At 42.5% G+C, this 25,685-nt stretch overlaps 1 protein-coding gene across 7 annotated transcripts in view; it reads left to right on the top strand.

The window, feature by feature from the left end:
• The window catches only part of Ptprt (protein tyrosine phosphatase receptor type T), a 1,084,881-nt gene that overhangs the window by 685,105 nt on the left and 374,091 nt on the right, over positions 1–25,685 (top strand). For all 7 annotated transcript variants that reach the window (XM_021194826.1, XM_021194823.1, XM_021194825.1 and 4 more), the window contains exon 8: positions 12,941–13,237. In XM_021194826.1, the coding sequence (XP_021050485.1) occupies positions 12,941–13,237 (297 nt within the window). The remainder of the gene's footprint in view (positions 1–12,940; positions 13,238–25,685) is intronic.

The raw sequence follows: 25,685 nt of genomic DNA, 5'->3' as shown, positions 1-25,685 counted from the left end.
CGATGCATGTGTTCATTAGAGAGTGCTGATGGTTACGAGTAAAAGAATTCATCTTCCTTTTGATATGTGTGCTGGCTAGTTCTATGTTAACTTGACAGGAGCTAAAGTCATCTGAGAAGAGGGAACCACAATTAAGAAACTGCCTTTATCAGACAGGGCTCTAGTCAAGCCGGTAGGGTGTATTTTTTTTTTTTTTTAAATTAGTGATAAATGGGAGAGGGTCAAGTCCCTTATAGGTGCTGCCATCCTTGGGGTTGTGGTTCTGGGTTCTATACCAAAGCAGTCTGAGACAGCCGTGAGGAACAAGCCAGTAAGCAGTACCCCTCCTTGGCCTCTGCATCAGCTTTTACCCCTAATGTCCTGCCCATTTGGGGTTCCTGCCCTGATTTCCTTCAATGATGAACTATAATGTGGAAATGTAAGCCAAATTCCAAACCCCTTCCTCTCCAAGTTGCTTTGGTCATGGTATTTCATCACAACAATAGAACCCCTGACGAAGAAAACATGTCTGTATCATTCTCTCAAATCTCTCTTAGGATGCCAGGGTGCAGGTACTTATTACTTTACATGAACTGGCTAAAGAATGAAGCCACTGAGTTTTTCCTCAGCTTAGGAAGCATAAAAATAAATTACCAAAACATCGTGGGCACCATGCACTGGGCAAGTTTGGGAAGTTGTGGATAATTGTATATGAAGAGTGGTCTTTAAAACAGAAACAGTAAAAAGAGTCAATTAGACAAATGACGCCACTGTGGGGAGCAGTGATTGCTAGAGCCAGCAAGAAAAAGAAGGGGCTAAAATTGTGAAATCCTAACAGATGGGAACAAAGAGTATTTTTCGGGCCAGTACTGCCATAAAGCTTGCTCCTTTTGCCTTTTTTAATTGAAAAAAACATATTTTTGTGAAGCTAGCTCTTTAACTATTGGGGAAACTGCAAACTAGACAAAATATTCTAACAAAAGCTCCTCCAGATAAAGAACTGGTGCTGGCATGCAGTCAGGGGGATTATAAGGAAGCATCTTTCTCCTCAGGCCCTGGCCTCCCTCTCATGCCACCTGTTGGCAAAAGTAGCCTTGAGCTCTATGGTTAGGCAGAGAGAGGATGTTTGCAACCTCACTCCTGGCAGTGTGAAGTGGGGTGTCAAAAGAGTGTTTGGAGTCTGGCATGGTAGTACACACATTGGAATCTCAGCAGTCTTGAGTTCAAGGTCATCCCCAACTACATAGCAAGTTCAAGGCCAGTCTGGAATATCTGAGACACTGTCTCAATAAAACACATAAACACATAAAACCAAAACAAGATAGTACTTAGAAACAAAACACAATGTGTTAGTAGCTGCTTCAGAGCCCACAGGCTACAGTCCTCAGCCACCTCTTGAGAATGGTTGTATCTGACTCTGGGTTCCCTATCCTGGTCTTATGGGATAGAAATGGACCAGTCATGATTACATCTTCTTATACATCCCAATCAAATTCAGTCATAGCATGGGGTCATGGATTGGGACCAGAGTTCCTGATCTTTAAACCAAAGTCCAGAGTTGAATAGAGGCTGAGGAAGAAGTTGAACTATAGAGGTAAGAAGACTGACAACTCTTTGTCAACACATCATCTGTATATAACCACCGTCTATAACTAGTACACTTTGCTTGGCATTATATCCAGCAGGCCTCTCAGCTGGTTTCTTAAAAGCCATTACTATTTTGTTATAACAGAATGCATAATAGTTCCTTTAGCATGTAATTTGGTCAGGTCATATGTTTGATTGCCACCATGGTTATCTGAGTGTGCCTTGCCAAGTTTTAATCTGAAAGATGACAGAGAACCTGTCGCATGTTTTAAAGGCTGTGTCCCCAACACCTCATCTGCCACCCTCTTGCTGAGTATGTATTTTAATACATACTCTGAGTATGCTGAGTCCCAGAGAGAAGTAAAACTTTTAAGCGAATGGAGAGAAAAGATTAAAGAGGACCTAAAATCAAAGAAATAAAATGATGGGCCTTTGTGCAGCACAAAGCCCCTGTTTGGTTGTCTCTAGTGTTCATTATCAAGTCCCGTGCTACCCATTTGTCTGATTCAGTATTTAATCCTCTTGCCTTTGATGGACCACTGTCTCTGTAAGAACAGAGAGGGCATTTGGTCTGCTCTTACATCTAGTATAGTGCTAGACATAAGGTAAGAGCTTAAAAATATTTTCTTAAACAATGCAGGCCCCCAGGGGTTTTTCTTGGAGCAAAGACTACTGTTACTTCACTGTTATAACTATATTGACTGTCACTATCATTCCTTGTCAGGGGTGATAGGAGGAGCCAAGGCATGCCCACTTGGTAGCACACCACTGCACAGGGGCCATCTGTTTGGTAGGAGGTAGGAATGGCTACTCCACTTCCCTGCCCTTACCTCAGCATCTCAATGGTCATTGTCCCACTTGTTATCCTTCCTTGGACATTAAACACAGTATTTCCTGTACTTAAGCTTTAAAATCTTTACCTCCAACTTCTCTCAGTCCCACCTCCAACATACCTTCCCATTTACCTGTTAGTGGGCCGCTATCCTGTGCAGAAGGGCCCTTCCCACAGAACAGTACTCTTGGAATTCGGACTCCCGTGTTAAACTGTTGCTCATTTACTCCCAAATCTGTAAGCCTGTGTCCACTGGAGCATGCTAAGTGCTTTATAGATAAGAGAAGCTTAATCCAGAATTGAGAGCCAATCGGTCAAGGCCAAGAGCATTCCACTCAGCATGACACAAGTGTTTTAGGTCAAGGAGTCTAAGCCTTAAAGAAAACCCTCAATACCACAAAGGCTTCTGACATCTATCTTGATAATTAACTACCATTTTGCCATAATCAATATCAGAAATTCGTTGCACTCTGGAACCTATTGACTAACATAATAATTATTATAAATTGTGAGACTGAAGTTACTCAAAATATGTAGGCTATTCAAAGTTTGTTTATTAGTATTAGAGATAGAACCTAGAACATTATGCAGTTAAGGCAAGCATTCTAACTGTATCACACTCTCAGCTCCCAAATATCTTTTAAAACATTATTCAGAGTTACATGGTGAAAAGCAAGATCTCTGCCTTGCAAATTTAAGCCGAGGCCCCTGCTATGACCCCTGAACACTCTTGGGACTGAGTGACTTGCAGGGCCACTTGTATTGACCCTTATATAGAATAGTTGAATGAAAACCCACAGCCTTGACTGCCTGAGCTAGACAAGGTGTTATGGAAGCATGCGCATATCCATTATACATGGGTTGTCTGGCCACCTGCCATTATAAACACATGTATGAACAGACACAGCAGAGACCACCAGACCTTCAGAGTCTGAAATATTTGCTCTCTGGTCTCTTACATACAAGGAAAATGTTTTCCCACTTATGATCCTATCCCATCTGCCTCAAATGATCCTTTCATACACAATGGTAAGCAAATTGCATTAAAGGACAGATTTCTGGGCCTTCACTGAGCCATATGGAACACACTGACCTATTCTGTGCTTGCTAGCTAATACATGTTCATATAATAAATGTTCATCTGTGAAATAGAATTGGGATCAAGACTTGCTCTCATTATAACCTAATAAGGCAGTTATGGGGGAATCATTAACCTGAACTCACCTCCCATTTCCTTGGTGGCTTTAGTTTCTATGAAAAAGAATGTCAGGGTTGTGCGGACTCATGTTCCAATTGGCTCAGGTGAGTTCCCAAAGTGAAGCTATTCGTTCTGCTCTCTATGTTCCCAGGAGGCGAGTACAACCCCTGTAGAAGATACAGTGGACTTTGCTACTCTATCCTTCGTGGCTATCATGTCTGTACCCTGCTAGTAAAAACTTCATTAAGACAACAAACTGTCTCATTCACCTTTATCCCTACAGCCTGGCTGCTCCCTCTCAGAGATCTAAGTTATGCTCATAGAAATTAAACCCTACCTAAAGTAATATCTGAAGAGTCATCCTTGGAAACTTGATAATGGTAAATTATTGTTGGTTAACCTTATATCTACTTTAGGTGACTTCTGGCACAAGCCCAAAAAGTCACCTAAAGTAGATATAAGGTTAAGAGCTGGATGGTGGTAATAATATCTATGAGTTCAGTTTTACTTAATGTGTGTCCATCTCTCCTCCTCTTCTGGGCTTGGGAGATGCAACTGTGTCAAACATACAATGAAGATGCTGAGTTCTTGTTTCATTCATAGCCCTTTAACACAGGATTTCTGTTGCTAGTATGAGACACCATGACCACAGAAACTCTTGTAAAGAAGCATTATTTGGTGCTAGCTTATGGCTCAGAGGCTTAGTCCATTGTTGTCATGGTAGGAGGCATGGCAGCATGCAGACAGACATGGTTTGGAAGAAGAAGCTGAGAGTTCTATCTCTGGATCCACAGACAGCAGGAAGAAAATAAGACACTAGTCCTTGCTTGAGATTCTGAGGGCTCAATGCCCACCCCTACTTCCTCCAACAAGGCCACACCTCCTAATAGTGTTATTCTGTGGGCCAAACATGCAAACACATGAGCTTCTGGGGGCCATTTCTATTTAAACCACCACAACATCTACCATCCAAGTACAAGAGTAAGGTACAGAGATAGATAGAAGGGAATTGCTTTCGGGTCAGGTGTTTCCTGAGATAATGCCATGCCAGGGTGCCTTCATGATCAATATATACTGTTTAATTGAAGAGTTTGATGAAATTGCAAATGAATTATCTCCCATGGACATTGCCACAAGAGGGTAGCAAATACTCCACCTCCTCAGCTAATGTGCTCCAGCTTCTGATGATTACAGTTTTTGCAGTGGCTGTCATCATAGGATGTCTGCGTGGTCATGGTCGACAAATTCCTAGCCACCAAACATCTGCCACAATAAAAGTTAGTAAAGGAGTGGATGGTGCTGGAAAGAAGATGGATTTTAATTTTGGTCCTTCTACCTTTCTCCCTCCCTTCTCCACGTATCATTTCCATGCAGAAATTGCAAATTAATGGTCACATTGAAGTATCTGTCAACGTATTACTGCTCTTGCAGAGCCAAATTATGTTGGCAATAATGTTTGCAGCTGCCTAGAACTCCGTTGCAATTTAATTTGAAGAGAACTCAAATTGCATCTCCAAATGGATACAAAATTAATTTTACACACAAGCTATCCACCTCCACATTTTCAGTCCCATGCCCCAAATTATCTCAATTTAGGTTCAACTTTGAACAGTACCATGTGCCCCAGCCAACTCCACATGCAATGATGAATATGTGGTCAATTCATGAATTGAAAATCAGATTTCTGTTCCTCTCTTTAATAACATGTTCTGCTTCAACTAAGGTCATTAGGAGATTCTACAGCTATTGCCTTTGACAAAAGAAATAGAGGCTGAGTCCATACCAAAAATAAAAAACAAAAAACAAAAATTACAAAACAGGAGGCAATTCTGTCTTAACCACATGATTACCCTTAAAATTGGAACACAAAGAGACCTCTGGTATACCCTGTTGATTACTACTTATCTCCTTATTATATTAGGGCTTGGCTATGCTCTTGAGAACAGGTTTCTTAGGCTTTTTTGATTTAATCTGTATGTCTGTCTAACCTATCTATCATCTCTATGTTCAAGTTCTCATGTGACCAAACATTGAGACAATCTTCCTGCGACTCAACTAGAAGTTGACAAAAGTATCCAGGTGTGTTCAACAGAGAATTTGTGACCGTCACAATAGGCTATGGAAGTCCTTGGGAGAAGTTTCCAGAAAGTGATGGTTTTAGAGCTGGACTTTGAATATATTGCTTAGGGATTTGTCTCTATGGACAGCATCCCAAACACAGAGAACAACATGGACAAAAGTAGGGGATGTCAAAGGACTGTGCGTGTGACAAATCTCACTCTATGAGTGTGGGGTTTTAAGTGTGAATAGTAGAAAACAGGCAGAGGGATTTGGGATAGGAAGGTCTCAGTAGAGGTAAGAAAGGTTAAACTGCCTTTTTGGAGTAGCAATAGTTTCTTAAAATGTAAAGGACACACAATTCATATGCAAGCACACACACACACACACACGTGCACATGCATGCACACATGCACACATACACATGTAAGTGTCATGATGGGGTCTCTGGGGGCAACTTCTGGTACATTGCATGCATGGTTAGCTACTTCAGTTCTCCATGAGAGAATATCCATTCCTAAAACAAGCCATTCTGTGTGGTATAGGTTGTTACTCAATCATGGTCCAGTTGTAGGACCTGCGTAGGAGCGCTCCGGTTGGATACCTCTCAACATTCTATTTGTTAGTTTTCTTCTCCTCCGACTTTCCTTTCTCTTGCTATCATAAAACAGTGACTAAAAGCAACTTGGAGAGGAAAGTGTTTTCTTGGCTTAAAGTTTCAGGTCACAAGTCAACATTGAGAGAAGTCAGGTCATAAACTCAAGGCAGGAACATGGAGACAGAACCCATAGAGGGTCTCTATTTGCTGGCCTTTACACTCTTTTTTTTTTCTATTTATTTATTTTTTAATTATTCACTTTACATCCCATTCACTTCCCCCCTCCTGGTCACTCTCTCCCATAATCACCCTTCATCCCCATCCTCTTCTCCTCTGAGAGGGTGCCCCTCCCAGTGTATCACTCCACCCTGGCACATCAAGTCTCTGCAGGGCTAGGCGCTTCCTCTCCCACCAAGGCCAGAAATGTCAGCTGAGCTAGAAGAACATATTCCCCCGACAGGCAACAGCTATTTGGACAGTCCCTGCTCCAGTGGTTTGGGATGCACATGAAGATCCAGCTGCACATCTGCTACATGTATGTGGGGAAGTCTAGGGCCAGCCTTTATATGATCTCTGGTTGGTGGTTCAGTCTCTGAGAGCCCCAAGAGTCCAGGTTGGTTAACTGTTGGTCTTCCTGTAGAGTTTCTATCCCCATCTGGGCCTGTAATCCTTCCTCCTACTCGTCCATAAGAGTTTCCAAGTTCCATCCACTGTTTGACTGTGGGTGTCTGTATCTATCTGAATCAGTTGCTAGGTGGAGCCTCTCAGAGGACAACATGTTCCTGTCTGCGAGCATAACAGAGTATCATTAATAGTGTCATTAATTGGAGCTTGACCGTGGTATGGTTCTCAAGTTGGGCCCCTTATTTGTTGGCCATTCCCTCAGTCTGGGCTCCATCTGCTGTCTGCATTTCTTGCAGACAGGATAAATTTTGGGTCAAAAGTTTTGTGGGTGGGTTGGTGAAACTATTGCTCCACTAGGGTTCCTGCCTGGCTACAGGAGGTGGCCTCTTCTGGTTCTATATTCCTTACACTCATATGCAAAGATCCACCCACCTTTCTAAGCACAATGCTACCCACTGTGGGCTATACCCTCCAACATACATCAAGACAGTTCCTTATAGACATAGAAACTCCAACATGATCTTGGCAGTCTCTCATTTGAGGGCCAGCCCCTCAGATGATTCAGGGTTGTGTCAACTTAACAGCTGAAGATAACCAGGTTTTCTCAATCCAACTCTGTCATACCTTTGTGTTGACTTTCTCCAGGGGTTCAACATAACAGACTGAAGCCCTGGGAATCAATCCTGTTCTAAACAAGCTTCTTAGGTCTCATTTTCTCTCTCTCTCTCTCTCTCTCTCTCTCTCTCTCTCTCTCTCTCTTGCTCCTTCCCTCCCTCCCTCCTTCCCTCCCTCTCTCCTGTACCTATAACATGTGAAATCCTAATAAATATGATATATGAGGATACACAGAAACTTGTAACCTGTTTCCATTCTCCTTTGACCCAATTCTATTCCTTTCCTAAAGGACCTGCGCAAATATGTATGGAGACCTCAGATCTCACATTTTAAATCTCTTGGCTCTGTTTTTTTTCCTTTTTGTGCCATATTTTTGCCCCACCAGTGCTCATGAGAAGGGACAAAGAAAAGTAAGGCCTCACAGGCCCTGCAATGAGTTTGAAGCTATGGGGACCTGAAATTCTGGGGTATCTGTAACCCAAAGCATGATCAGAAAGGAGATAAGGGGACAGGTGGGTACACTGCACTGGCTGCTGAGCCTGTGTCCTGGGGGAAAAGTCAGTCTGACAAGAGCCAATGTGGGTCTCAGGATAAGGTCCCATTGCTACATTGAAAAGGTGTTAGGATGAGAGATACTTTGATGTTCCACAAGAAGATAACTTTCAGCTGCTCAGAAAAGCCAGCAGCTCTGTACTGTCTGCTGTCTTCTTGGCCTGTGGGCTGTTACTGAAGAAGGTCAGATGGACAGGGCTTTATCTAGAGGCAGAGACCAGAGGCTATAGGCTTGGATGTATTTACACGGGGGATATAAATTCAACAAACCAATCTCTACTGCACACACAAGACTTTCTCAGCAATTTTTCTCCTTGTTTGCGCCAGGCCAAATGTAAACCCAGGACTTTGCCCACAGAAGGCAATTACTGAAGCAGAATCTCAGTTTGGTTGGTGAGGCGTATTGGGGGTGGGGGTGGGGTCATCCCACTGAAAGCATGACTGTGCCCCTGACACATTCTGGAAACTACTGTCTCTTATGTAGGATGACAGGACATCTCTGTGGTTGAAAACAAAACAAAGGGGAGATGTGTGCCTCTGAGATCCTGCTGATGCGCCGGCCTGAACAGAGGAGGGAGGGCAGAAAGAAGTGACCAGAGCTCAGTTTCCTAGAACAAATCACCATCTGGTCATCTCGTAGGAAGCCCGCTTGACAGATCCGAGAGATGCTAGACAAACAGAAACAGTCCCTGGCAATCTGGGAGACAAATGTATAAACAAGCAATTCCTGGGCAGCGTGACAAAATAAGTATGATGGACAGTGGTGCATGGAGCTATGACGACACTCCTTTCATGGAGCCTTAGTGACATATACCATAGAACTGTTCCCAAAGGCAGATGCTAAGGGCACTACCTAGCCCAGAGATCCTGCCAAATAGTCACAATGTCTGCTTTCCAGAATGTGAGCTACCACAGTCACAAGGCACTTTCAGTCATACGGATCTTACCCAGAGTCACTAGAACCCCCAACTTATTGCATTTGAACTGAGATTTCCTGAGCCTCTTAATTTCTATAGCCCCAGGGAACCTCCAAGAACCATCTCCCAAGGTCTGCGTAGTATATGGGTATGTTCTGAGTCCCATTTTTCCTGGTCTCTATGATCCTGTGAGAGTCTTATTTGACCAAAGTATGCATGCATGCATGCATGTCTCAGCTTTGTTTGGAGTTCTGTCATAGTATACTTAGTTTTGTGATCTCTGAAGACCATGTTGAAGGTCAAGGAGTCACATGAGGAAATTATATTTGTGGGTAACCCCAACATTTTACAACTTAACTACTTCCCCACCTTTCCTACTTTATTCGTCCCCATCTCAGACCTTGGTATTTATCCTCTTGTGGCCATTTAGTAGGGCTACAAGTCCTGGGAGTGCAGCTCCCATTCTTAAAACACTCCTGTATATATGGCTAGCAATGGCTGAACTTAGTGAGTTCCAATCAATAACCAGGAAAAAAAAAAGGCATGAAGTTTGGAAGGGGTTATGTTTTGGGGGGACTTGGGGCAGGTTGGAGGGGAAATGGGACTAGATATGATATTTTATTATATACATGTACTGAATTCTAAAGAATAAAGACACAAAAACTGCTTAAAGGCTTCTTAGGGCATTTCTCCAAGAAAGGCAGTTCTGTATAAGAGGAATCCCCACTGTTAGGGAAAGGCAATTTTCTCTCTTTACAGTTCATTTTATGCTCATTAACAGCCCTCTGAGATTAGTGCCGTAATTTCCACTTTATAGATGAGGAGATGGAGGCACAGAGATGAAGTGCCCTTGGCCAAGGTCACTTAGCTACTGAGTGCCCGAGTCTGGCTGCAAGCCATGTTCTAACTCAATCATGCATGCTTTGGAGAACCAGGGGCTTTGCCTGTGACCCAATATTCCTATGTGTAGGGAAGATCTTTGCTGGGGGACAAGCTTTCAGCTACTGTTGTGCCTGAGAAAAGTGTGAGGGCCTTGGGGTAAAACTTCTGAGAGAGATATAAAGGTGTTACACATGTATTTCTCCATGATTTAGTTGCAAGAAACAGAGTATGGATGAAAGATATACCAATGTTCCTCTTAGCATTAAGTCCCATCACTTTCCCTTTAGAGGCAGGTGCCAGGCTCCCAAGAACAAAGCAATCTCTGTGTTATAATTTTTGTTTTCCCATAGGATTCTTCTAGGTCTCTTGTAAATTCCTGGTGGCTGTGGTCTGTCTAATGTTTATGCTCCTATTCTGACCTCAGCTTCCAATGATGTCATAGTAGAGAAAAACAGACATGGGACTTCCTCAGATTGTGAATCTCAAGCCTGCCTCTCCCTGTGTGGCCTGAGGACAACCATTTCATCCCATGGAACTTTGGTTTTCTCTAGAGAGGGGTCTTTAGATGCCTTCTCAGGAGTTTTGCTATTTACCATGCCCAGCAGGCATCCCTTCAATGGCTGTGTTCCAGACCTCTTTTTACCTCCCTTGCAAGCTAGACACAGAGTCGGAACTATACAAATGCCAAGCCTCATTTGGTCACTCGCTAGACTTGCTACTTTATACAAGTTCCTGGACCTCTGTAACCCTTGATTTATCCAATTGTCAAATGAGGCACTCCCTCCCTCCCAATGTTACACTACAGGAAATAAAACAAGTACTTCCTGGATACTGTTCCATTGGTGGTATACTATTTGTGCTTTTAGGCCACACTTGACATCTCAAAAATTGTATTCAACATGGAATGTTGTAGTATTTAAGATGCTTAATAGAAATGTGTCTTCAGCCTTAAGTGAGTATTAAATATCTGGGTACTCACTTCCTAATGAGAGGAGGAGAGGGCCCCATGAGATGACTATCTCCCCAGTAGAGTATTGGTTTTGAAGAAGTTCCCAGTGGAGGAGTGCTAGAAAGGTTCTACTTGGGTATATATACCAAGAGAGTTCTCTACAGATAGAAAAATCCCTGCTGGACAAAGGCTAGAGCAGATGCTAACATTTGGCTGATAGGAAGTACTCTTCATCACTATGCCTGAACATCTATATTTACTGCAGCCTGGGCCACCCAGAGACATCTAGCTAAGTAACAGTAGCCATGCTTGGTCACCGCCTCTAACTCTGAGTTGCACACATGTTTATCTTTCATCCAGCATAACAGGCAACTCGTCCAATGTCACTTTTACAAAGTCACTCTTGCCTTTGAGACTCGACTTTCTTTTGCACAAAGGACCCTGCACCATGAATAATGGAGCTGTAAGAATGAGTGTCAGTTCCTCAGTTGAAAAGAGGCCAAAGCTACTGATGTGCATGGTTTTGGGATGGATCATCCTCCTCTCTGACATGCTTATGAAGTGTGTGTGTGTGTGTGTGTGTGTGTGTGTGTGTGTGTGTGTGTTCCTTGGCAAAGCTCTGTTATAAAGCTACACTTCCCACATAGAGGTCAACTAGGAAACTCAGCTGGCATCAAAAGCCCTTACCTATAGTCATTTTTGTTGATGCCTTCCTTGGTCCAGAGGCAATCGTACTTTAACAGCTCTGGGAATTCAAAGCCTAGAAAGGTGACAGTATTCTAGTCTGTCATAGTGCACAGTGATTCTACCTAGAACTGCCATTTATAAGACATTTGGGGTGTGTATAGCATCTGAAGGATGATTATACTTATTACTCTTCCTATTGCTATAAAACAAATAAACCCTTAGCTATTACATATGATGTGCTTATTAAGTTCCAGGTGCAACTCTAATGGCTCAGGATCATTCATCTGACTTTACCCTCTCCTGCAGTTGGGTTAGCTGCTATTATCACTTAATTTACAAATTAAGTAGAAAGTAGACTCAAAGACATGGCATAACTTGATGACATCCTGTAAGTAGCATGCATGGGGTTAAATGTCAGTCAGTCCTCTAGCATCACTGTCTTGTTTGTTTTAATCAGTTTTTGTACAAAAGTCATCTTTTTACCTCATGCAAGGTATAAACAGCAGTGCACAGATTATGAAATAAGACATGGCTGTTGCTACATATGGGGGACTGGGGCAAAGATTTGAAAGTAAGGGAGGTTGGAGACAGTATTGCGGTACTGAGGAGTGGAAGATGGTGTTCATGGAGGATGTGGAGGGGACAGGACAGAGTGAACTGCTGCAGGATGCTAGCAAATGATATGATATCCTATTATAAGTGAAAGTGCGAAGCTGAATCCAAAGGCCGAGTTCATGGGGCATTGTGATCATAGAGATGCATTGGAGGCTGGATGACTGCTTAGGATGTAACCACAGTTCCAGTTTGTGCTGCTGGATGGGAGAAAAGGAGGGGATACTCAATTCCATGGAGAAAGGATGCAGCTGAGTTAAGCATAGAAGGCAGGGCACAACTCTAGCAGCCCACCTTAGAAGCATATGCAGCTGGTAGCTCCCAAGATAGTCCTCAGTGGAACTCTAGTGAGGCCTAAGAAACCAAGAAATTTTAATGTCTGTATGTCTATCTCTGTCTGTCTATGTATGTTAGTATGTGTGTATGTATGTATGTATGTATCTATCTATCTATCTTCAAGACAGGCTTCTTTGTGTAGTTCTGACTGTTCTGGAACTATTTCTGTAGGTCAGGCTGGCTTTGAACTCACAGAGATCCTTCTGCCTCCGCTTCCCAAGTTCTGCGATTAAAGGTGCACCACCACCATTCAGCTAAGAATTTTATATTTTTATGACTGATACATTTTTATTATGAAGGAAATATGACAAATTTCAACCCTATGTTTTGACTTAGACCTGTGTGCTTAAATAGGAAAAAACTGAATTAAAGAAAACCTTCCTGTTAATTATGCTGCAGGTGGCCAGAGGCATGGGAGAGCGCAGAGGGGTCGAGTTGTGTGTGGAAGAGCAACAGTATACATCTGCTTCCTGAGGTCTCCTCAAAGCTCTTGTATCTTGTGTGTACTTTACAGATCCTGTGCATGGCCCTCAGAATGTGGAGATTGTGGACATTCGGGCCCGGCAGCTGACCCTGCAGTGGGAACCCTTTGGCTATGCAGTGACCCGCTGCCACAGCTACAACCTCACAGTGCAGTACCAGTACGTGTTCAACCAGCAGCAGTATGAGNCTGAAGAGGTGATCCAGACCTCTTCCCACTATACCCTGCGGGGTCTACGGCCCTTCATGACCATCAGACTGCGGCTGCTGCTGTCCAACCCTGAGGGCCGGATGGAGAGTGAGGAGCTGGTGGTACAGACCGAAGAGGATGGTGAGTGACGGAGGCTAGTTTATGGGAATGGAGAAGGTTAAGTATGCCTGTGGGTCATGCCAGTAAGTGAGGATTTTATTTTTTGCCGATCTGCTTGTGTGTGTGTGTGTGTTTGTGTGTGCACGCACGCACGCGGACACACATGTATGTGTACATACATCACATGTATCTGTCCACATGGAGAGCAAACATCAGCGTTCTAAGTGTCTTCTCCATTTTTTTTTCCATATGACTTTTGGGGACATGGTCTCTCTTTAGGATTTGGGACTCAAGTTCTCAATCTTCAAAGACCTTCCTACCATGGCATTCACTGCACTGGGGATGCAGGCATGCTCCACCATACCTGGTTTCTATTTGATACCAGGGATCTGAACGCAGGTCCCCAGTCTTACTGATCAATTTAACTTTACTGATCAACTCAATTCCTATCCTCTGTCCTTTGTCTTTGGTCTCTCCACTATTCCCAAGGTCTCCACAAAGGGACCCTGCAGACTGTGCATACTACAGCTCCAGAGTAAGGTTATATCTCCATCAATAGTGACAGCTCAGTCACAAACATGTGCTCATGGTGACCCCGTGTCTCCCCCATTCTCTCCTCGTGTTCCATCACTCATTCTCCCCAAGTCTTAACTCTTCAGATGCTTTTTGAAAAGGATCTTATTGTTTAAACATGTCGAGATTGAAAACCAGACAACTTGATTCTGCACAAATTAAAAGAAGAAAACACAGAATAGCTTAAGGCTTAGTGTACACATTGAATGAGCTCAAAGCTGATTATCCACCCGGATGTCCCACAGGCATCTCAAATACCATGTATTGCAAAATGAATGAATGTTCTCGTCTATGCTAACTTATTTTCCTGTGTTCCTCCTTTCAATGAGTTACACCTGGGAGCTCAAGAGAAAGACTAGAAAATCAACGTAGGAATTTCATCCAAACCACCCCATCTTTCCAAAACCCTTCTACTTCCACCATCCTACCCCACATCCCCCTGCATCATCTCACATTCCCCCATACCACTTTACCTCCTCCTACTTCCCCCATCTATTCCCACTCCACCCACCTCCCCTCTACTCCACCCCACCTCCAATTCTACAAGGCTCTACAGTGTCTGCTTCTTGCACTGCACCTTTGGACTTGTCTCCTACCTTGAATATGCTGGGCTGCAGAGACTTTTGGGGTAGCACACATAACTACCTTCTTGCCAACACCATTCCTTCTCTGGTCTGAGGTCTCCCTTCATGTGTGCAGGCCAGACTCTTCTGTTGCTATTCCAAGACTTCTCTTAAATTTTACTTTCTCTGTAAGTTTTCTTTGCCTCGGACTTCTTGGCTGTTTCTTTCCAGGGTTCTAGTACAATTTGCATGCAGCTCCACACAGCAGCTGTCTCGTATAGGACAGAATTTGTGGTGTCTAAGACATACCTGAGAAACCCTTGTCTTTGTGTATTTTAGTCTTCTCCTTGGCCTGGCTTTTTTTTTTTTTTTTTTTTTTTTTTTTTTTTTTTTTTTTTTTTTTTTTCAAGACAGGGTTTCTCTGTGTAGCCCTGGCTGTCCTGGAACTCCCTTTGTAGACCAGGCTGGCCTCGAACTCAGAAATCCGCCTGCCTCTGCCTCCCAGGTGCTGGGATTAAAGGCGTGCGCCACCACGCCCGGCTTGGCCTGGCTTTTTATGGCTCTAGAATCTGACTCAATGTATATTTGTGTACAAGTAATTAAGGAGAGTTTGGGTAGGGGGTGGCAAAGAGGCCAACAAAGTGGAGAAAGTCTTATTACAACTTCTGGGAAGTTGCATGGAGAGTTCTCTATGGGTGAGTTATGTGTCAGATGTTCTAAGCCATGGGAAGGAGTGTAGCATCCCTTATGTCTGGTTTCATTGCTTCAGAAACATAGAGCCTGTATCTCCGGAAGATAGAAAAGTGCTATTGAGAAGGTTGACTCTCTGGGCCAGTATGCCTGGGACCTTCTCTTTAATCTCTTGACATTGATTTTCTCAACTAATGGATTTGATTAAAGGGGATGGTAGATTTTTTTTTAAATGGCCTAGGCCCAGCAATAAATTTTCAATAAGCATAGCTACTACACTTTCAAGAAATAAGAGCAAAAAAGAAGTCATGACAGGAAAGCCTCTGGAACAAACAACTGTGCCACCAAGATGCCGTGGGACTCCAGGCTCCCCATTACTGTTGCACTGGTTCAGAAAGTATACTGAGGATCTTAAAGGATTAGCAGTGTACCTGGGACCTGACTGGAGAAGCAGGGTGGTGTAGGGAGTGGTTAGTGGTTACCATTACCAGGCTAACCCTAGTGCTGACAGGGAGGAGCCTCTGTTGACAAACCATCCTGATCTAGCCCAGGAGCAACTCAGACGGAGCCTTCCCAAGTGTTCGCTCAGCCCCTTTAGCTGCACTGTGAGAATGGCCTCCATCCACAGCAAGTTCCAAGTCCCAGCTTTAAGCTATGTCTTCTCCTCTCTCTTTCTTATTTTCACCACCAAGAAGAAAATAAATAAACCACAAAGCCTTTATCAAAACAATGTGGGAACAGCAGTGCTTTGAAATTAAATTTAGAGTAAACATCATTAATAAAACATCAATTCCTGCTCCAGGAGATGCGTGGACATTATCATATTAAAGACACCAGCATGCAAGACACCATTCCTGGGTCTGTAGCTCTTCTGAGGCCACAGCTCAGAAACTGCTGGAAGGTTTCAGTGGGTGTGTGGATAGTCTTTGGCAGTTTGCATTTGTTTCTGTGTTTTGGTATGTCGCCTTAAGATGTTGCTAAAGTTGGTCTTAAACTCCTGGCTGAAACACCAGCATCAGACTCTTGACAAGTTTGGACTAAGGCACGCATCAAGAGTTCTTTTTGTTTTGTTTTGTTTTGATTTTGTTTTTTGTTTTTTTGTTTTTTTGTTTTTTTGTTTGTTTTGTTTTGTTTTTGAGACAGGATTTCTCTGTGTAGCTCTGACTGTCCTGGAACTCACTCTGTTGACCAGGCTGGCCTCAAACTCAGAAATCCGCCTGCCTCTGCCTCCCGAGTGCTGGGATTAAAGGCGTGCACCACCATGCCCAGCCATATCAAGAGTTCTGTAGACTATCCCTGAAGGTCAGGGGCAGGTTCCCTTCTACCTAGAGGGAAAAGGCATTGGCTCCTTCTCTGAGAAACTCATTTACCTTGAGAGTACACTGAGGTTCGAGTTGGGGCTCTGGTACATACCTGAAACTCTCTTCTGAGAGCCAGAGAGCAGCTTCCAAGGTTGGGATCACTGACTTTATATCACTCTCACCTGTTCTCAAAACATGGATATTGGGGGAGTTTTCAGGATCAGTCATTTTAGCACCCAAATACTTATGAGTCTGCAGAAGAATTGTTTGTTAGAAAGAGAAGTTTTGAGACACTTTGTTCTGTCAGGAAAATGGCTGTTGATTTAAAAAAATTAAATCAACTTTTAATTTTCTGTCTTTTACAAATATCTCAGATCTTTATGGCATCACTTTTAGCCAAACTGCAGCTAAGCTTGTGGAAATGTAACGTAAGAAGTCTAAGGAGGTATGAAGCACATGGCATGAAGTTGGCACAGGGTGGAGGTGGAGTAGTGGTTCTGGAAGGAGTTAGGGGGGAGGAGTGGGAATGATCATATCAAAATACATTATATGCTTATATAAAATTCTTAAAGAATTATAAAAATATTTCTTCAGTGTTCATAGCTGAAAAGTAAAGATATTCTAATATATATGGACAATATTGTAAAACATCTCTAAGAAAGTTAATATTTCCTTAAAATGACTCAACATGGGACATTAATAAGATATAGTGGGTAAAGGCATTGCCATCCAGCTTCATGCCCCAAGGTTTGATCCCTAAGATCCACAAAGTAGAAGAGGAGAGACCCTGGAAAGTGCTCCTCTGACCTCTACTGTCATGCTATGATGTATACATACACATGCACAGATACACACAGGCACTCACATCCACACAGGTTCATGTGTATTTATCTGATATACTTGTATAAATAAAATAAGTAAATGATGTAATTAAAAATAGCCCAAAATACTGTTCATTTCACAACTCTTCTAACAATAAACTTAGCTTTATATGATAAAACCAAAATGGAAGACATTTTTCCACTAAAGCATCAAAAAATAGTACTGTGTATCTCTCATTGCATCTTGCCAAGGGTCATGGGAGTTCTGGGAGCCCCTCTTTGATGATGTCACATGTAGTTCATTAACATTGAAAACACTGCTATATATTATATATAAAGCATATATATATATATATATATATATATATATATATATCACATAAAAATACACATGCCAGATATATATAAACACATAAATCTGTTTCCCTCTTGATACATCTCCTCTTTTGTGATGCTTTGAGATAATGTAAGTACCCTACGGTCACTCCAAATCTTTGCTCAATGATTTTAGCATGTCTTCATAATCCTTACCTAAAATCAATAGCTTCATCGGTGCTTTAAAGTCTTCCATTTTGCCTACAGTTTCTGATTAACATGTTTCTTCACAGAGAGGCATTCTCTCATCATCTTCTCTGTGTCTAGAATTCTGATGAATTCACAACCAAGTTTTGAAGCAGTGCACTAAGCTCTATCAGTATCCTTATTTTCTTGAGTGATCGAGTTGTCTTGGCCATGGCTAGAAAGAATCCGTTAAAGAAGAGTCTGTAAGTAAATAATGTAATCTAAAAATAGACAAACACATGGTTCCTTTCTTATTTCGTCTATCATTAAACTTAGCTCTGTATGGTAAAACCAGGAAGACATTTTTTTCCATTAAAACATTCAAAGGAAGTACTGTGTACTACCTTTACACTTTCTCATTATATCTTAACAATGATCTTGTAAGTTCTAGGAGCCTGTTTTGGTATATCCTCATTAGTCATCCTTGCTTTCTGCATGATGCAATGTTCCAGACTGTAATGTTCTTGCTCAAGACATGAAAGTCATCACCTGAAAATTCCTGCTTGCTTCTATGGGTACTAAGGCAGGTCTTGGGTATGTTCAATGGATCAGTAGTGACTCTAGCTGCTCCAGGAAGAAAGAGCTAGAGAATTTAATTCACCTGTTTTAAAACATGAACCCCTTGTGATTGAATCCCAATTCCTCTAGATACTTCTGCACAGTCCACACTTGTATTCCAACAGTGAGGACTCTGGTTTTTCCACACCCTCTTGTTTTTTCATCTCTACTATCCTGAATTATTCCATCTTACCTGCAAACAGTGAACCTACCAAGTTAGGCCGAATATTTTCATTTCCCTGCCCTAAGCTGGGGACTGCTGAGAATGTACACTCAAAATACTATGTTTTAACATTCAGAGTTTCTACCTATGTTTTCATTTTAAGGTTTTTCTTCCTGCCATGTTTTGAAAAATAAATGTTACTACTACATCCAACATGCAAATTAGTTGCTTCATAAAACAGTCAAAATTGTATGTTAATAAAGGATTCATTCTCAGAAATAGCTGTCACAATCTTTATCCGTTTGTATTCTTCAGTACCGACCTGAAAGAGTGACATTTTGAACATAGAGTAGCCCATTTTGTTATTTACTTCCTATTTAGTGTTGTTTGTATAGTGTATGTGTATATTCTTAGGCCTGACTACTTTATATCGGATAACCAATTAGGAGACTCTGGGGAAGAGTGATTCATATTCTCTCTCTCTCTCTCTCTCTCTCTCTCTCTCTCTCTCTCTCTCTCTCTCTCTCTCTCTCTCTCTCTCTCTCTCTCTCTCCCCCTTTCCCTCTCTCCCTCTCTCCCCCCTTTCCCTCTCTCCAGTCATTCTGTGACTTCTAGGGGAGGGACCTTATGAGATTTCTCCATCTTGTTGGCATGTTGATTGGTACTGCCATTGTACGGGTTGTTGAGTTGTCATGATTGCAGCTTCTTGTCATATATAGAAGGCACTATTTCACGTCAGGTGTCCTGGCCCGCTGGCTTTTATATACTCTCTGTCTCCTCTGCCATGTGTTTTCTGAGCTTTAGGCAGAGGGATTTGCTCTAGATACATCAGCTGGGACTAGGTACCCCGTAATCTTGATTTCTGGTTTGGGACCAATTATAGCTTCAACACCCACACAAATAAACTTCTTCTATGAGAGATGAGAGCTAAATTTACATTTATCTTTTCAATTATTTTTATTTCTATTTTATATAGTTTATTTAGCAAAAAGTAAATAATCTTTTCCTCTTTCTCCTCCTCCCCATCCTTCTACTTGCTCCTCCTCCTCCTTCCTCCCTTCCCCCCCTTAGTCCTCTCTACTAACCCCACTGATCCCAGAGCCTTCCATATGCCAGAACTCAAGGTCTCTTTTCCCTTCTATATACTTCATATTTAAAATAAAGAATAAAGTATACTTTGCCCATGTTTAGTTTCATGTTCTGTCCTAGAAAACAGTCCATATCAGAAATTGCCCATTCTGCTAATAGTGTCCTGGTGCTTCATGTCTGTGTGGATAAATGTGCCTGTGTCCAGCGGTGCTGTTTTAGTTATTCACTATGACCTACTTTTTCTCATCTAGGTCATCTTGTGTCCCTCCATTTCAGGTATCATATTTGCTGGTTGATTGGCTGATTGTCATAAAGAGGCACACTGTTGTCACACTGCAGCAAACAGCCTGGTTGTTAGGTGTCTGTGGAAATGTATCTTCAGGTAAATTCTTCATGGAAGGATTGCTGAAGTCAAAGGGTAAATGCACAATCAATTAATTTCTCCTTTGGAGAAGCCCTGTCATTTTTCATTTCCACAGGCACTGTGTACTGATTTAATCTTCAAACCAAATATGAAAGAACAAGCAGTATTTTCCCTATTGAATAATGCGGGAATGTAATTTTAACAATACATAAAAATGTAATTGATTATAATAAGTAACAGTATAAAATATATTAACAAAATTGATATTTAATATGCTTAACCACATATAATAGGTATATTATCCCAATGTGGCAAAACAGGCTTAAACGCAAATGCTTTCATGTAAGGAAAAGTACCATGGCTCAGTGCCTTAATTTTGTGTACAGTTCTAATGAGCCTAACTTACCTGGTTCCTTAGGTACTAGCAAGCCAGAAGGGGGATGTGTGCTGCTGAAGACAGGTACATCTACACTAATAAGAGGTGGCCCCTAAGTCCTGCAAGGAGGGACAGTGTGATAGGAAATAGCAAGGCATACGTAATGCAATGCAAAGTCAGGCTATAAGGAGGAAAAACTATGTACCCTAAGAGGTCCTAACAGCCTCATTTCCCCTCAGCTGATTTCCCCGTAGGGATTATAAAGATGAGCTTGTAGTGTTGTGAATGATGGGCAGAGATGCAGTTATGTTTTCCATATGCCCACAGTGAGTCAGGCTTTATGCTCACTCTTGTATTGCCAATCACCATGCAGGTATTGTTTGCCATGGTTGTTCCAGTGGGGAATCCATACATTTCTAAATGTTGCCTAAGTGGCTCCCCCTGATCATGTGTTATGAAAGCCCAGAGCTGGCTGAAGCCCCTCTAGCGTGCTTCTCAGCCTTCTCTCTCTCTCTCTCAAACAGAGACTTCATTCTGGCTTAGTCCCTAATGGATATTTTCTTGTAAGAGGAGGAATGCTGGTCTATAATGTATGCTCATAAACCATTGGCTTAGGGAAGGAGTTAATGAATGAGTACCTGACACCAAAGTCCATGCCCCTCTCATGATCCCAGTATTCATGAATCAATACCATTTCATAAGTTGGGGGCTTGTATGGGTCCTTTAGGTACAATCAAAGCTCGCTTGTCCTGGCTCGATAAAGCTGACTGTTATTGGGACTCTTCTTGCCTCCAAGTTCAATACCATATTCACTGCTTGAAATCAACCATGGTTGGAAAATTCACACCAGGAAAATTAGAAAACAAGTTATTATTTTCTTCCTAGACAGCTTGTGGCCAAATAATTAGTTGCATACCACTATCTTCCTCATGTAAAGATTATAGTTGTGATGTCTTGAGCTATGAGGATTCATCTGAAATAAATCATTTCCCTCCTATAAGACTAGAAAATAGGAGTAGATCCAACTTTTCTCTGTGATTCAATTAAAAAAAAAAAGGAAAGAAAAGGACATGACTGTTCCTAGATATGGTGGAGGAGAGAGTTTACTATAGATGAAAGGGAGAGAATAGCCAGAGGCAGGAACATCTGGGAAAGTCCTAAATAGACAGGACCAAACTGAGCTGGTCCGTGTGTGAGAGAGGAGTGAGAAGAAAGGCAGTCAGACGAAGAGACCAGGAAGATAAGGGTAAATTGAAAGAGTGGGTAACCAAAATTGTCTTGATTATATAGGGAGGGGTCCCTGGGGGACAGCCAAGCTCTGGGCTAGAGAAGTTTAGGGTAGGGGGCAGGGTATGCCGGCTACTGGTGGTAATATACACTACTATCACCTGTAATAGGTAGACAGTGAAGGATGCTGGAAGAAGCTGGCAGCCAGGTCCACTTTGATAAGATAAATAGTCACCTCAGCCATTTGTTTTAAACCTAACACTCTGTAAGACTCACTCACGTGCACTGGTATCTGCTGAAGTCTTTGCTAAGCAGTTTGGTTTCTAAGTGAGTTCCTGGCCTCTGGATAAGGAACGACCTACTGGCCAAGCAGCCAGTGAGATGCCTCAGATGCAGGGGTGAAACTGTGGCCAGGATGAAGAAAGCAGAAGCCTCCGCTTCCTTGTCCGTGGCTCCAAGCTTGCCCTGTGTACAACTTGAAGTTTTTCAAATCCTGCCTCTGAAATTCTCTGTGCTGAACCCATTTTACAGATATGTATATGGAGAACTGAAGCAAAGAGAGAGGAGGAGAGGCTACAGGGCAGACAAGATGGGAAGGGGACAGAAAGGGAGGGAAAGAAACAGGGACTGGAGAAGCTTTCCTTGACAACAATCTGTTCTTTTTCCTATTGAAATGAACCCCCTTAAATTACCACCTGACTTGAAAGCATAAGAAAACATCTGGTTTAATTACAGTGAATTTACATGAACCCACTGACAAGAAGCACAGTTAAAATTAGCAATTTTAGTGTGCTTTTTTTTTTTTTAAGAGAATGAAATTATAAAGTAATTAACCTTTGTTGTAGAACTCTGTCAAGAGGATGGAAAGTTCCATGCTGTGACAGAAGAAGAAATGAAATTGTGGACAAGGAAAGTGTGGGTTCATTAAAGAATTATACAGAATTAAAAAAAAGAAAGAATGGAGGGAGGCACAGGTTGAGAAGACAGGATGAGAAGAAAACTCTCAGCACAACGGAGTCTTTTATGAGAGGAGAAAGAGATCCTGTTTCATCAAATGAAAGTCACCCTCCTACATTGGAAAGGACATCCTCACCTACCCAAGCAGTAATGGGGTGGGAGGGAGGAGCCTTGGCCCAGGGCTGAAACATCTTGACCATGGCTGTGACACCTGGTAGATATAATCACCTATTAGCTTCCAAGGTACCAATCCACAAGGTGATGGCCGAGAGGAGCACACGTGTGGAGGCATGAGGATGTGCTGTGCTGGATCCACCTCTTTCTACCCTCATTAGGACACCTTGTTCAAGTCACGTACATCCTCCACATATGTGTCCCCCTCACGTGTAAGGTGGGCCAATAGTACCAGCAGGCTTCTAAGACATGCTGTACACAGTAGCAGCAATCAGTACAGGGATGCATGTTTGATCAAAGGGATTAGGAAACTGAGTGCTCACCCCAAAACAGGACATCTTTATCACCATCACTACCCAACTTAACCCTCCATCCCCACCCACCAAGGCTCAGGAACCATCAAGGAAGAGTCTGAGAGAATGTAAGAGCCAAAGAATGAGAAGGAACAATGGGATGTGCTATCTTCTAGACATGACATGGCTATCACATTCATGGACTCACAGTAGGTGGGGTTATCTGCACATGATCGAGCTAGCTACAACTCTGGCATTTCCAGGAGAGGCCGTACTCATCTCTTACAAAAGCGCTTTAAGCAGTTTATAGCTGGTGTAGGGAGGATGACCATTCTCCTCTGAAGGTGTGGCCACTGCTAGGCTTCCCAAAGCTCTGCATCCATACAGCAACAAAATGGATAGAGAGGAGGAAGGAGAAGTGGCAGCACCAAGAGTAGCAGGCTTAAAACTCTGAGGCGCACGCATTGGGAAATACGGGAAAAGTTGGGTGGAGGGAGGCAGGGGCATAGTGTATTTCATGGTGTACATGGACAAAGTTCTTAAGAATAAAGAAAAGATGTTTCAGAGATCTACTCCACAGATGTCTGCAAATATAACACTCAGCTGTGCTAAGTGGAGCCAGCTTCAGACAGAGACTGTAACTCTGGATCGGAAAAAGCCAGGCCAAGGAGTTGCGTGTCATTTCTCCTCACTGTGGCAAGGGATAACTTTGAGAGAGCCTCCTGCCTTTATATAATCCAGATTACATCTCAACTTTGACCATGACCTTCTGTTTTACACCTTCAGCTTCTGTGGATATAAAACGTCAACCCCACTGCAATGACTCTGTTTCCTCTCTGCCTCCCCTCCCATGTTACTGGCCAACCGTTGGTCCAGTCCTGATCTTACATCTCTTCTCAACATCTGAGCCCAGTTCTTATTTTGATATACAGCAACAGGGTTCTATGAAACTGTATGCCTGTCCAGGACCTTCTTTTTATAGCTGACCGCACACCACACTTCCAATTGCTCCAACTGAAGACAGGGACGCTCTTGGGTTATATCCTGAAAAGCAACTCCTGTTACTCTGGTTATTTCCTTCTTTCTGAAGAATAATTGCCCCATCTTCAGACCCTATCACCACCTCCGTACTGCTCTCACACTTAGATGGTGAACTTACTATCTATAATACCAAAAAGATTGAAGACATTTAAACTCCTTGACCTACACAATGCACAAAATGCTCAAATATTCAGTCTTCCATCATGTTTCTGGGGATAAAGTATTTGTTTTCTAAATGAAGACCAATTTCTATACTTAGTGTGCCAAATCCTACTTTCCTTTGCCTAATGGAAGTCATCACTCTGGGGATAGCCTACTGTCTACCCCACAGCAATGTTTCTCTCTATAAGTGATCATTACACTTTACACAGAAGCTTCGTTCCATCATTGTTAGAAAGACAGAAGCAGAATTCCCCAGTCTTACCTTCTCTTCCAGCTATCATTCCATCTACTCTTTTCCATATATCCACTTTCCCATTCTTAACTTCTTGAACACACCCAACCAAGGCCGCTCAATTCCACACCATTTCTCTCATACGGTTCCTCTGAAATCATCTGTTGACTTACTTTTTCTGTCACTGTGATAAAATACTGTAACGAAAGCAACTCAAGAGACAAGCAGGTCCTTTTGGTTCACACATGTAGGTCACAATCCATCATGGAAGACAAGTCCAAGCAGAGAGGAGCCTTGAGGCATCTGGTTACATTACATCCACCATCAGGAAGTCAAACACCACCATTGTTTCTGTTCTGCTCATTTTCTCATTTGTATACAGTCCAGGATCTTGACCCATGGATCTCCCTACCTCAATTAACCTGATTCAAGATGATCTCCCAGGGCACATTGAGAGGTCTATCGCCTAGATGGTTCTAGATCTTACCAAGTTAACAATTGAGATTAACCATTATTCCTGGGATCGTAAATAAGTGCAACCATTGGTATTCTTGGGGTGAGCATTTATTTAGCCAGCTGTTGTGATAGGGCATGGTTGGCTATTATACCATCTTTAAGTCTCCCTTTTCCACTCAGTTTCTGGGTTATCACACTTCTAGATATGTCTCTCCCTCAGGAATGTCTATTGTCTCCTAGATTTCCTTTAAACATCTCAGCTTTATTGACTTACATTTTTGAGACTCTTTCCAGTCATCTCTGTGCCAAGGGCTGACCAGACCTAGCACACGGGCTTTGTAGACCATGTAGATCTCTTTGACAGCTTTTACATTTTGCTGCTGCAGCAGGCAAGCATCCAGCAACAATATATACATGATTGGGTATGACGATTTTCCAATAAAATTTTATTTACAAAGGCAAGCAGCTCGTTGGATTTGTATCAAGGGCCACAGATTGCTGACGGTGGGTCCATTTATTTACCTAATTATTTCTGATCCCATGGCTTTACAATCCACACACAAGCTAATAATTTTTCTAATTGATGTCTCCAGGCCAGACCTCTCCCCAGCTCTCCAGAGTGATTTATTCACCTGCCAGCTACACCTCCTCACTTAGATTGCTCTGGTCCTTTGGTGTAAAACTTTCCAAACAGAAGGAGGTGGACATCATCGCTCAACCAACACCAACATCCTTCTCCTCACTGTCTTCTCTATCTTAATTAGTACCTATGTTTTACTAGTGGCTCAAGCCAAAATCTTTGACTCTTCACTTTGGTCTATCTGAGACTCTGGATTGCACAGCACTAGGGACCCCCTTCAGGTTGTGT

This window comes from Mus pahari, chromosome 3, assembly GCF_900095145.1.
Source record: "Mus pahari chromosome 3, PAHARI_EIJ_v1.1, whole genome shotgun sequence".
In the NCBI taxonomy this organism is placed as follows: domain Eukaryota; kingdom Metazoa; phylum Chordata; class Mammalia; order Rodentia; family Muridae; genus Mus; species Mus pahari.
Note: the sequence above shows the minus strand (reverse complement) of the source record. Positions and strands in the feature narration are given on the sequence as shown.